The 12,308-nt window shown below is 40.3% G+C and overlaps 4 protein-coding genes and 1 pseudogene across 5 annotated transcripts; 2 read left to right on the top strand and 3 right to left on the bottom strand.

Moving 5' to 3' along the window:
* Positions 1-2,234: 2,234 nt before the first annotated feature.
* On the top strand, positions 2,235-2,549 carry LOC128369480 (histone H4). Its single transcript, XM_053330528.1, has one exon. It carries the CDS (start codon positions 2,238-2,240, stop codon positions 2,547-2,549), a length of 312 nt encoding a protein of 103 aa, XP_053186503.1. The 5' UTR covers positions 2,235-2,237.
* A 979-nt stretch (positions 2,550-3,528) lies between these two features.
* LOC128369456 (histone H2B 3-like) lies at positions 3,529-4,003 on the bottom strand. The gene has a single exon (XM_053330506.1). It carries the CDS (start codon positions 4,001-4,003, stop codon positions 3,635-3,637), a length of 369 nt encoding a protein of 122 aa, XP_053186481.1. The 3' UTR covers positions 3,529-3,634.
* A 3,470-nt stretch (positions 4,004-7,473) lies between these two features.
* LOC128369474 (histone H3) lies at positions 7,474-12,101 on the bottom strand. The gene is made up of 2 exons (XM_053330523.1): positions 12,092-12,101; positions 7,474-7,886 (listed from the first exon to the last, which is right to left on the bottom strand). The coding sequence occupies exon 2, from the start codon at positions 7,882-7,884 to the stop codon at positions 7,474-7,476; it is 411 nt and encodes a 136-aa protein (XP_053186498.1). The 5' UTR covers positions 7,885-7,886; positions 12,092-12,101.
* The window catches only part of LOC128369428 (histone H2AX-like), a 32,682-nt pseudogene continuing 28,622 nt past the window's right edge, over positions 8,249-12,308 (top strand).
* On the bottom strand, positions 9,256-10,013 carry LOC128369444 (histone H1-like). Of its 2 annotated transcripts, XM_053330490.1 has the most exons (2): positions 9,480-9,998; positions 9,256-9,437 (listed from the first exon to the last, which is right to left on the bottom strand). In XM_053330490.1, exons 1-2 carry the CDS (start codon positions 9,996-9,998, stop codon positions 9,390-9,392), a joined length of 567 nt encoding a protein of 188 aa, XP_053186465.1. In that variant the 3' UTR covers positions 9,256-9,389. The 2 variants fall into 2 exon arrangements, with proteins under 2 accessions (XP_053186465.1, XP_053186466.1); XM_053330491.1 differs by having other exon boundaries at positions 9,256-10,013.

The raw sequence follows: 12,308 nt of genomic DNA, 5'->3' as shown, positions 1-12,308 counted from the left end.
CTCAGTGCAGACAGACCTTCACACCGAGGCCTGTCCTGGTAAAAAGCACAATGTTAGCTGATTTAGTGGAGGAGCTGAAGAAGACTGGACTCCAAGCTGCTGCTACTGATCACTGCTATGCTGGACCTGAAGATGTGGCCTATGATATCTGCACTGGAAGGAAGCTGAAGGCCTTCAACTCCTGTCTGGTGTGTCTCGTCTCACATTGTGAGAAACACCTCCAGCCTCATTATGAATCTGCTGCATTTGAAAAACACAAGCTGGTCGATCCCTTCGGAGAAGCTCCAGGAGAACATCTACTCTCGTCATGATGAGGTGATGAAGATTTTCTGCCGTACTCTTATCTGTTAGCTTTGCCCTGTGAATGAACATAAAGGCCACGACACAGTCTCAGCTGCAGCAGAAAGGACTGAGAGGCAGAGAGAGCTCGATGTGAGTCGACCAAACATCCAGCAGAGAATCCAGGACAGAGAGAAAGATGTGAAGCTGCTTCAACAGGAAGTGGAGGCCATCAGTCGCTCTGCTGATAAAGCAGTGGAGGACATTGAGAAGATCTTTACTCAGCTGATCTGTCAGATATACAACCAGAGCCCAAGACCAGAGCGGAGTTCTTAAAATACTGGATGAAATTAATCATACTGGATCCAAACACAGCAAAATTGTCACAATTTAGTGAACCTGCAGACTCATCCAGCATCAATATCCGTCCTCTGAGATACTTTGAGGATGTGACAGCAGCTGTGTCAGAGCTCAGAGATCAGCTGTTATTATTTGAGGGGAACAGAAAAGCAACTGCAGCTGCAGTGTTATTCTAGTCATCCAGAAAGATTCATTGATTTTACTCAGGTCCTGAGTAGAGTTACTCTCACTAGACGTTATTACTGGGAGGTGGAGTGGAGAGGAGGAGGAGTTTATGTAGCAGTCACATACAAGAATATCAGCAGAGCAGTTTAAAGAATTTCATACTTTTCAGAATAAACACAGCTCAAATTGAGGTTTATACAAATAATTTACACGTATTATTATATTTACAGAATCAGTGCAGACAAATGAAAACACCTCTAACCTGGACAGCAGACCCTCTACTGGTCATCTTCACTCTGTCAGTTTAAAAAAAGAGATTTAGAGAAAGACAAAAGTTTGAACATTGATATAAACTATAAACATTTAGATTGCATTAATATACATATGTTACATCAGACCTGGCTGTGATTCTCTCTTCTGTTTCTCTGTATTAATGTGAAACGTTAACCCCATATTACACATGTAATTGTTTCAATGTAATTTAGAGGGAACATTAAAGACAATGTAATACAAGGCCTGTAGACTTGAATCATTATTACATTCTTGGTTGGTGTGGACACTTCAGGGTCTCTTATTAGCGTCAAATAAACCTTTAAATACATTTTATGCACAGAAGGAGGACTGTGGATTTAGTCCTCCATCACTTACACTGTAAGTACATTATGAAGGGACCTTCTGATGGTCAGTATGAACATGAGGAATGATTACAGCAAGAAAAACATCTTTTAGTGTTCATTTGAGCTCCTGACTGTTATTTTAACAGACTTAAAAAATTGGTTTAGTAGTTATAAAGTCATTTCTTACTGTACACTAGAATAACTTTGTAGACCATTTCCATTGGTACCGTGTATTTAAAGGTTATGGTAGCCCAGTAATGTTTATCATCAAAAAGATAATAATAATGATTATTATTATTTATAATGTCATTTGTTTCATATTGTTTGTATCTGTCCTTTAACATTAAAAAAGTAACACATTCACTGATTTTTTAAAAATATTTTATTAAAACAAAAGCTGACTACACATTACAGTAAACCTACATTATACTTAATAACACATCTGAATACAGAAATGTGCTTGTCTTCAGTCATTCATAAACTGTATTGTGATGTGATATAAGAGCAGTCTGACATTTTTAATGTTTTCATTTCCAACAAGAACAATGAACTGTTTCTACACAACAGCACAATGTTAGCTGTCAGGTTCACCCGCCAAATGTCACAGAAAAACACAATATGGAGGGAAAACAAAGAAAAAAGAAGAGATCATTCTGCTTTGGAACAACTTCGTGGGAGGATCTGTTAAATCTGATCCCGCCCACAAAGTCCGCGCCAACTGTCCTCTTTTAGGTCCGCAGGCAAGCTCTAAATAGAGAAGCTGCACTCCATACCTTACATTCGTCTTTTAACTTGTTTGAAAGAAGATTAGCAAAAATGAGTGGAAGAGGCAAGGGAGGAAAGGGACTCGGTAAAGGAGGCGCCAAGCGTCACCGTAAAGTTCTCCGTGATAACATCCAGGGAATCACCAAACCCGCCATCCGCCGTCTGGCTCGCCGCGGTGGTGTCAAGCGTATCTCCGGTCTCATTTACGAGGAGACCCGCGGTGTGTTGAAGGTCTTCCTGGAGAATGTCATCCGTGATGCCGTCACCTACACCGAGCACGCCAAGAGAAAGACCGTGACCGCCATGGATGTGGTTTATGCTCTTAAGAGGCAGGGACGCACCCTGTACGGTTTCGGAGGTTAAATCTGATCCTGACCTGCTGATAGTCAAACACAAAGGCTCTTTTAAGAGCCATCCACCTTCTCTAAGAGTTGTCCTTACCTATATCAACTACTGTGTGCTGTATATCTAATTATATCATCATTAGATATAAATATGTATCTTAGTGACATACAGCTGAAGTAACCTGCAATTAACACACTCAGACCGAAAAAGTTAATTACATGTCAGACAACCAGAAAATGCAGTGTCAGTGGAGATCATTTGAAGGGTAAATTAATTGTACAAGAAACATGTTTTACTGTTCAACTTGAATTAAACGTAAGAGCTTTCCTATTTCACTTTGGAGCATGAAATACACCAGTATGGTTTTGTATAAAAGTAATTGTCTACATGAAACAAACTTGATAAGATTCAGTTTAATATCACTTAATAATGCTTACCTTTTTAAATAAGACTACTTAATATTTGCTTCCTCAAACTATAAAACTATCACTCATACTATTGATTATTTTACTATACTCTACTTGATTGAAGTTCATAGATTATTTTTATATGTATACATCTATATAGGTCTGTGTCCATGAATAAATTTCATTTCTTTCTATAGTTGGTTAATTTATTTCTGGATTCTTTGCCCGTGTTATTCCCCTTTGTATACATTTATTCATTTTGTGATTGTTGGATTTGTAGATTGCTCATCTTGTTTTGTCCTTTCTCGAAACAGTCTGAACACTTCATGTATTTGTATATTTACTGAGTTATAGAAGTCAGATACTATGTTACGTAGATGACAACATTTTTGTATAGCAGCATAACCTTGGTCAAATTATACAGTGCAGCCATATTCAGCTTAATGCAGTCTGGTCACATGGAACCTAAAATAGACTAGATTAAGAAAAGCTCTTGGTTGATTTAGTGGTAGACGAATGTTTCTAAGATAATATTTTCCACAGACATTGTGATTAAATTGGTTGCATTGGTTTTATTTTTATAAATCAGAAATAAAACCACAGCGTGCTATATTGAACAAAGGAATAAAACTCTTAGTTGAAGGAGTGGGTGGTCCTGAAAAGGACCTTTGAGTTGTTGGTACAAACAGCACTTGTTTACTTGGAGCTGGTGTACTTGGTGACGGCCTTGGTGCCCTCAGACACGGCGTGTTTGGCCAGCTCACCGGGCAGGAGCAGGCGGACAGCGGTCTGGATCTCCCTGGAGGTGATGGTGGAGCGCTTGTTGTAGTGAGCAAGGCGGGAAGCCTCACCAGCAATACGCTCAAAGATGTCTCCAACAAAGGAGTTCATGATGCCCATGGCCTTGGAGGAGATACCGGTATCAGGGTGGACCTGCTTCAGCACCTTGTACACGTAGATGGCATAGCTCTCCTTCCTTGTCTTTCTCTTCTTCTTGCCGGTCTTGGTGGCCTTAGACACGGCCTTCTTGGAGCCTTTCTTGGGTGCTTTAACTGGATCGGGCATGGTTATCTTCACAGATTTCCACAAACGAATAACTTCAACTGCTTCAACCAGCCTCTAAATGTTCATCTGATGCAAATTTCACTGCGCTGTTGCTCGACCAGGATTGGTTTTCTGGTTTGTGAGACTGAGCATGCGCAGCACAAGACACCGCCCCAACCTTTGAGGATCCATCTGTGCGCCTTTTTATTCAAAGAGCGCCAACCTCATTTGAAGAGCATCCATTTTTCATAATGTAATATTATATATATATTTATATTTATTTATATTTATATATATATATATATATATATATATATATATATATATATATATATATATATATATATATATATATATATATATATTTATGGTAAGGTTTTATTTATTTCATCAAACTTTAATGCACAGTTGTTTGTGTATTGTTATTTCAGGGAGAATATCACAAAGTAAAATATGTTTCATACAAGTTCATTCACAGGTTTACTCTTTCATTCACTACCTTAAATTTGTTTTTTGAGAAGAAGAAGAAGAAGAAGAAGTGAGAGAGTGTCACTCTCTCATTTATTTTAGAAATGCCATTATTTAGGTTATTTTTAAGGATATCTTTGTGAAGTACAGAATATATCTCTTCTCGTTTAATCTTTTAATCTTTTAGGTGGTTTGACTGATCGCAGGAATAACAATTATGACACATACCATTTGATTAACTTTATTTTAATTATGTACAGATTCAATATTCATTCATGTCAACAGATAATAACCCTAACCCTCCCTACTTCCTCTGACTCTGCCCCATTTTATACTTTTCCTGATTATTTGTATAACTATTAGTGATATGCTGGTACTTACACTATATTTGTTCATAAGTGTGTGTTTAAAATTTTACTATACACTATATTTTTGACCAAACACCTCAATATGTTGATATTGCAACAATACTGCAGGGGGGGTTTCCAGAAAGGAGGTTCAACAAACTCTGAGTCTAATCCTGAACTCTGAGTTGACTTACTTTGAGTTTTCCACGTAACCTGCTTTGTGGAATACCCCCCAGGAATGACTTTTGGTGCTTTCATAAAATATTTACAAAATTACATATTCGATAAATAAAAAAAGTAATGTTATTATGATATTTAGTCTTGAAACAATGCAGGCCTGGACTGGGACAAAAATTTGGCCCAGGACTTTTTGGTCCAGACCGGCCCACTACAATCCGTGCTCAGATACTGTGCCAACTCACACTGATGTACATTTAAACACACAAGCCCTTAATAACAGTAGTATACTGAACAATATCCCTTATATTCTGGAGACTTGAATAGGCTTGAATTAGTTTTAAGTGTATAATGTGAAACTGAATAAACCGTAAACACTGACTGAAAAAAATATGTAAAGCATCATAGACTACATATGTGTTATGTTGTTAGATCAATGTCCTTCATGAACACATTGGACTGTGGGCACAAAGAAAGGTGCATGTTCACACTTAAAAGGGAAGTCATTATTGGTAGAAATGATCAAAAAATATGAACGTAGCTGCTCTACATGCTCAAACCACATCACATTGCAACATGTGAGTTTTAAACTTGCAAATTTGCAATTATGTGGCATCCTTTGATGAAAACAGTGGTTAAGTGATTAATAAAAGCAACTAATCAATTCAGGATATATGAATATGGTTATTGTTTTCCAGTACTTGTTTAGATAATTAAATTTAGGCCTAGTTGTAACACACCACACTATTTATTATGTTAAGTAAAGTTCATAGACAGTTAAGTAACTGTTCTGAACATTTAATGAGTGTTTATCCAGACCATGCTGCAGGATCACACCTGCTTAAAACTGTATCACTACTTCCACATGGTGGAGAGTCTTCCTCAACCTGCTGCTGCACCACCATGGCAGCGGGAGTCTCACTCTGACACACCTGCTGCTGAGAGGAACTACTGCTGCTAGCTCTGGCCACGCTGGCCCCTGCAGCAAACATTTCTGATGGTTCATTGCTCTTAGCAGCTTTGCTCGCGAGAGCTTTTCTTTTCTCCGTTTTTTACCCACATTCTCCATTTTGTAACTCTCTTTCTCATCATGACTGCTTGTCATTAAAGGTGATTTGGGTGGGGGGCTTTGTAGCCTGTCATAGGGCCATTGCACCAGGTATTCTAGACAGACAAGTCAATGGGCCTCTGCTGTGTCTGCAGGCTGCAGCGCAGCTCTGTGGGCCGGTGTATGTCTCTGCTCTGGGCCGAGAGAGTTACCAGGGCAAGGTGCAGCAAAAACTGAATAAACAAATAAAAAAAATAAAAAAACGAGCAGCCATCGGCCCATTATTGAAAAATCCCGGTACTCCAAATGGCCAATCCACCCCTGAAACAATGTCATTATATAATAAGGCTATATGAACATGAACATTTAGTTAAAAACAAATAAAAGTAGCTAAAGTTCACAACTATGCAACATATTTAGTTTTATGTGTTGAAACTCATAAAAATGTACATAACATAATTCATCTGTGACAAAGGTGTATTTTCTGAATTACCCTGAAAGCACCTCGACTGAATGAAAAAAGTTCATCTGCTCTGAACATGAACTCTGTACTTTGTGGTGAAAACCGGCTAAAAAAAAACTCTCATATTATCCAGAAATTTTTGAATGAGATTCTGAAATGAAGACAGAAGAAAATACTTTGTAATACTTTTATTAATGATGGTCAGCTTCAGTTTGTTCATACATTCAGTCAGTAAAGTCTGTTAAATTTTCTTATTCAATGATTTCATGTTCAAATTCACTTCAATCAATGGATTAGTTTAACTCAGACTGTCAGATATGTTCAAGGACTTAATACAATATCTCCTTATTTATTTATTTATAGTTTTACAAAACATTTATTTACACATGTACAAAATGATGAGAACAGAATATCTATGATAAAGGAAGTTCTGGAGTTTTGTTTAAGTTGCTAAAGTGGACCATCACAGTATAACTAATACATCAATACAAACATAAAACACTGAAATTTTGAGCAAATATTTATAAAATGTTCATTTTCATTGAAATGTCAGTAAAAATTCAAATCATAAGCATTGATAGCCTCCATGGATAAAAAAAAAACAGGAAAATCTGACATTTTAGGACACTTATATTAATGGAATAATAAATGGGTTAGGGTTAGGGTTGGAAAAAGTTGATTAAAAACAATTTGACAACTGACCTCAACAAGCACTTTTATGTTTGACTGAACAGCATATAAAACAGTTTGCTTACAAAAACAAAGGTTACTAATTATGTTTGATGATGCACTTATAATTGTACAATCACTGACTTTACTTGTTTTTTTCCATTAGTTGTCAATTGGAAATATTACATGAACCTGGTGTGATAATGTGTTAAAATGTAATAAAATATTGATTGTGTACAGGCAACAGAGGAAGTAGCTCTTTAGGGAGAGTGAGGTGGCTCTGAAAAGAGCCGTTGTGGTTTGTGATGGAGAAGACAATTTATGCTCTCTCTCCACGGATGCGGCGGGCCAGCTGGATATCTTTGGGCATGATGGTGACCCTCTTGGCGTGGATGGCGCACAGGTTGGTGTCCTCGAACAGACCGACCAGGTAAGCCTCGCTGGCCTCCTGCAGAGCCATGACAGCGGAGCTCTGGAAGCGCAGGTCGGTCTTGAAGTCCTGAGCGATTTCTCTGACCAGACGCTGGAAGGGCAGCTTGCGGATCAGCAGCTCGGTGGATTTCTGGTAACGACGGATCTCTCTGAGAGCCACGGTACCGGGCCTGTAACGATGGGGCTTCTTGACTCCACCGGTGGCCGGGGCGCTCTTACGGGCAGCCTTGGTGGCCAGCTGCTTCCTGGGGGCTTTGCCTCCGGTAGATTTACGGGCGGTCTGCTTGGTTCTTGCCATTGCTTCTCGTTTCTCTGATCAGGAGAAAATAGTGTTGAGAAGAGGAGACACGCTGCTCTTAAATTGTCGGAGCGGCTGCGGAGCTGTGACGGTCCTTCAGACCTCCGGGTCCTGATTGGTGAGCGGCTCTTCCTGGAGCTCAGCACCGCCTACAGGAACCTGAAGCTCCGCTGCTTATTGGCCAGGAGTCGTTTGAAAAAGTCCGCCAAAATGAGAGCGGGCTCCCCCTCTACAGCACTGCTGAAAGCCTCTTTTCTGGTTGGTGGGGCATCAGTCCTTTCCCTCCTCCGTGTACATATAAAGGAGGGTTTGCTGTGTCTACACCTCACTTTCTAAGTTGAAACTTTAGAAAATACCTGAAATCATGAGTGGACGAGGCAAAACCGGAGGCAAGGCCCGCGCTAAGGCAAAGACCCGCTCATCCCGTGCTGGGCTTCAGTTCCCAGTCGGTCGTGTCCACAGGCATCTGAGGAAGGGTAACTATGCCCAGCGTGTTGGTGCCGGTGCCCCCGTCTATCTGGCGGCTGTGCTCGAGTACCTTACCGCTGAGATCCTGGAGCTGGCTGGAAACGCTGCCCGTGACAACAAGAAGACCAGGATCATCCCCCGTCACCTGCAGCTGGCTGTCCGCAACGACGAGGAGCTCAACAAGCTGCTGGGCGGAGTGACCATCGCTCAGGGTGGTGTGCTGCCCAACATCCAGGCTGTGCTGCTGCCCAAGAAGACCGAGAAACCCGCCAAGAAGTAAATCGAAGCCCCGGTTCCTCAACAACACAAAGGCTCTTTTAAGAGCCACACACTCCACATAAAAAGCTCATATCCTTATTTTAAACAGAACTTAAAACTGACAGTAGAACCATTATTTATTATCACTACTGAATAATACAATTAAAAGTCATATGAACACAACATCTGCAGAACAGACACTTTTTTTATTTTAAAAGTCTAAAATGAGTTTTATGTGAGTGACTGCTTATATCAAAACAAGAATATTGACAATGTTGTTCCCATCAATGAGACAACACGTTTTAAATCATTCTATTTTAGGCTACACAATTAACGTATGTTAAAATATGACTAAATTAAAATGAATAATTTAACAATTGCTGGTGAGCTCCTAAAACACTCAACTCTGGAGTAATAAGCAGTATAAATAATGAGTTGGCAATTTTATGCCTTTTACTGGTCATATTAAACACCATAATATTGAAATTTTCGATTTTTTTCAATGATGTTACAAAATATTAAATTCTTAAAGCTAAAATGTCATGAGTGAGTGTTGCTGCTCAGACCAAATGAGCTCATTCTCCTGTCAAACTGATATGTTTGAAAAATATATTATTTATTGTGAATACACTTAACTAGGGGAAACATTAGATCATAACTCATGCAACTGAAGAGAAACTACTATACTATAAAAACACAATTAGGAATATGCTCTTTATAGAAAGGTGTGTGGCTCTTAAAAGAGCCTTTGAGGTTGAGGGCTTCAGAGTGATGAAAGTTTACTTCTTCTTGGGTGCTGCCTTCTTTGCCTTGGGCTTGGCCACCTTCTTTGCTGGGGCTTTCTTGGCTGCGGGAGCCTTCTTCACCACTTTCTTGGGGCTCTTTGCGGCCTTTTTGGGGCTCTTGGCGGGCTTCTTAGCGGCCTTCTTGGGGCTCTTGGCTACTTTCTTGGCCGCTGCGGGCTTCTTGACCTTCTTGGGGGATTTCTTAGCGGCTGCTATCTTGGCCTTCTTAGCTGCAGCGGGTTTCTTGGCGGCGGGCTTCTTGGCTTTAGGAGCGGCTTTCTTAGCGGGCTTGGCCTCAGCCTTCTTGCTCATCTTGAAAGAGCCGGAGGCCCCGGTCCCCTTGGTCTGGACCAGAGTCCCCTTGGTCACCAGACTCTTGACGGCGGTCTTAACGCGGGCCTTGTTCTTGTCCACATCGTAACCTCCGGCAGCCAGAGCCTTCTTGAGGGCTGCCAGAGACACTCCGCTGCGCTCCTTGGAGGCGGACACAGCTTTAACGATGAGCTCGCTGACGCTGGGGCCAGTCTTCTTGGGCTTGGCTGCTGCCTTCTTCTTGGGGGCCTTAGCCGGGGCGGCTGCGGGAGCTGGAGCTACTTCTGCCATAGTTTGGTCGAGGATTAGTTCTACGTGAATGTCAGAGTCTGAATAGACTGATGGAGTGTACGAGGCAGGAGGCTGTACTTAAACACACCATGAGAACCGTGTAGACTCAGTCCCGCTGCTGGCTCCTGTGAGCAGTGTGAATGTCTAACACTTGTGTTTTCTGCTAGTGAGAAAACAGTAAAAAATAAGTGTGAGAGAAGTGTTGAAGGCTGACAGTGAAGACAGCAGATAGCGGACATGTTTGTCTTCATATAGAAGTCATGTAGAGCTCTGATGCTCTCTGCATTTAGTTTGTGGAGCAAACAAACCTCACCTGTTCACCGCCGCGGACAGCACTGCTCAGCGGCTTTTCTCTCTCATTTCTCTCCTAAAATACTGTAAAATACATACAAACTCCACCAAAAGCAGTTTTCCAGCTGGCTCACATGTTTGTTCACAGACTGAAAGTAAAAACTTCCATCTGTTGGTGATCAGTTTGTAATAAAATGAAGTTTTTGTGGTAGCAGCAAACACACTGATCAGGCTGATGAAGCAGTTCAGTGAGACTTCCTGTCAGAGCTGCTCTGTGGCTGTAAATATTTATTTTGTTATTCTGAGGATAATTTTTAATATAAATAATCTACAGAACTGTTCTCTGCAGCATGTCTGTGTGTTACAGTTATCATTCATGGTTCTACAGTAATGTGGAAACAGTGGATCAGTTATAATGTAAGAAATAATTGACATTGCACCATGAATGCAGCATTGGTGAACTGTAACAACATTTTATTGTCTTTTTTGCACTATTTTTTCTTCTTTCTTTTTATTTCTGTGTATTCTGCTCTTATTTACTTCATCTAAAATCTTTATTTTCATGTCTTTCAAAACTCTGAGTACTATAGTGTTTTACAGAGGCTCTGCAGAACTGATACAGCCACACATAAACAGAATTGTCTATACTCACTAAAAATTTAAGTCAATTTAAGATGGCTTTTGAAAATATCGTAATGAATTGCTTAATACTTTTTAATTTAAATAAGTTACCAGGTTGTGAAAATAGCCTCCTGGCTTCTAAATAGCAGTGTTTAATTAAGTTATAAGGAATTCTGCTTCACATAGTTGTATTATTGTTGGTCTTCCAAGTTAATGTTTGTGTTTTGATCTCCAACCTCAAATTATGAATGATATTACTTTTGTTCATTTTGGTTATTTATCCAGAGTATTCTAGTTGATAGAAATCCATATCAAAGATGAATAAAAATCTATCTTGTCTTGTTTGTTAAATACTTGCATTTATAAGAGTTAATGATGGCCGTGCTCATGGGTACCTCTACAGTAAATTCATGTGGTGTTATCTGATCATTAACATGGACAAGAAACACTCACAATGCTTAGATACATTAATGTTGACAGTCCATTTGATGTTTCTGATTTTCTCTCTCGTTCTGTACACATCCAGTTTTGTATTTTTGCTTTTTATATGAAAAGTCTTTTTTAGGCAGAAACTAGTCTTGATGTATGATATTTACTGCATTGTAAAGATCAGAAATAGGGTATTTTAGTAAACATGTAAACTTCAGTATAACAGCAGTGATATTGTTGTATACAGTGTAGCAATATTCAGTCTGGGAGAAATTGAACAAAAATGTCTTGTGTGTACATTTCTTTAATATACATCATTTACATTTTATCACAGGTACAAGTCCTCATTACTGTGGTCCGTGGAAGATGAACAGACATTCTTGGTTCAATTCCAATGATATTTATAATACATACCATTAATCTTAAATAACTGCAACTTTGTCCATCAACTAGATCATTCAAATGATACATTTTTGGTTGAACTACAAGCAAAGTGATGTTTTAGCACATTGACTGTGTTGTGTAAAACAAAGGAATAAAGCTCTTCGTTGAAGGAGTGGGTGGTCCTGAAAAGGACCTTTGAGTTGTTGATACAAACAGCACGTTTACTTGGAGCTGGTGTACTTGGTGACGGCCTTGGTGCCCTCAGACACGGCGTGTTTGGCCAGCTCACCGGGCAGCAGCAGGCAGACAGCGGTCTGGATCTTCCTGGAGGTGATGGTGAAGCGCTTGTTGTAGTGAGCAAGGTGTACAAACAGTGGTTGAATGCTCAGCGGAGACGGGGGCCAGCTGTTTGGTAGGAAACTGCTCCATCAGGACAGGTGTGTCCGGCAGATCCCGGAGAGAAACACATTTCCCCCGCATCATGGCGAGTTGGACCAGGTGCAGGCAGGCCGTCGGCCCCTGGCTGGAGGGCGGCGAGATGCGGAGGGGGCGGCGGAAGGGCGGAGCTGCCTTGCGCATTCCGCC

This window comes from Scomber japonicus, chromosome 12 (assembly GCF_027409825.1).
Source record: "Scomber japonicus isolate fScoJap1 chromosome 12, fScoJap1.pri, whole genome shotgun sequence".
In the NCBI taxonomy this organism is placed as follows: Eukaryota; Metazoa; Chordata; class Actinopteri; order Scombriformes; family Scombridae; genus Scomber; species Scomber japonicus.
This window is presented reverse-complemented; position numbering and strand designations above follow the sequence as displayed.

Coding starts and splice junctions, on each gene's coding strand:
- LOC128369456 (XM_053330506.1), bottom strand. CDS start 4,003: ATGCCCGATCCAGTTAAAGCACCCAAGAAAGGCTCCAAGAAGGCCGTG.
- LOC128369444 (XM_053330491.1), bottom strand. CDS start 9,998: ATGGCAGAAGTAGCTCCAGCTCCCGCAGCCGCCCCGGCTAAGGCCCCC.
- LOC128369480 (XM_053330528.1), top strand. CDS start 2,238: ATGAGTGGAAGAGGCAAGGGAGGAAAGGGACTCGGTAAAGGAGGCGCC.
- LOC128369474 (XM_053330523.1), bottom strand. CDS start 7,884: ATGGCAAGAACCAAGCAGACCGCCCGTAAATCTACCGGAGGCAAAGCC.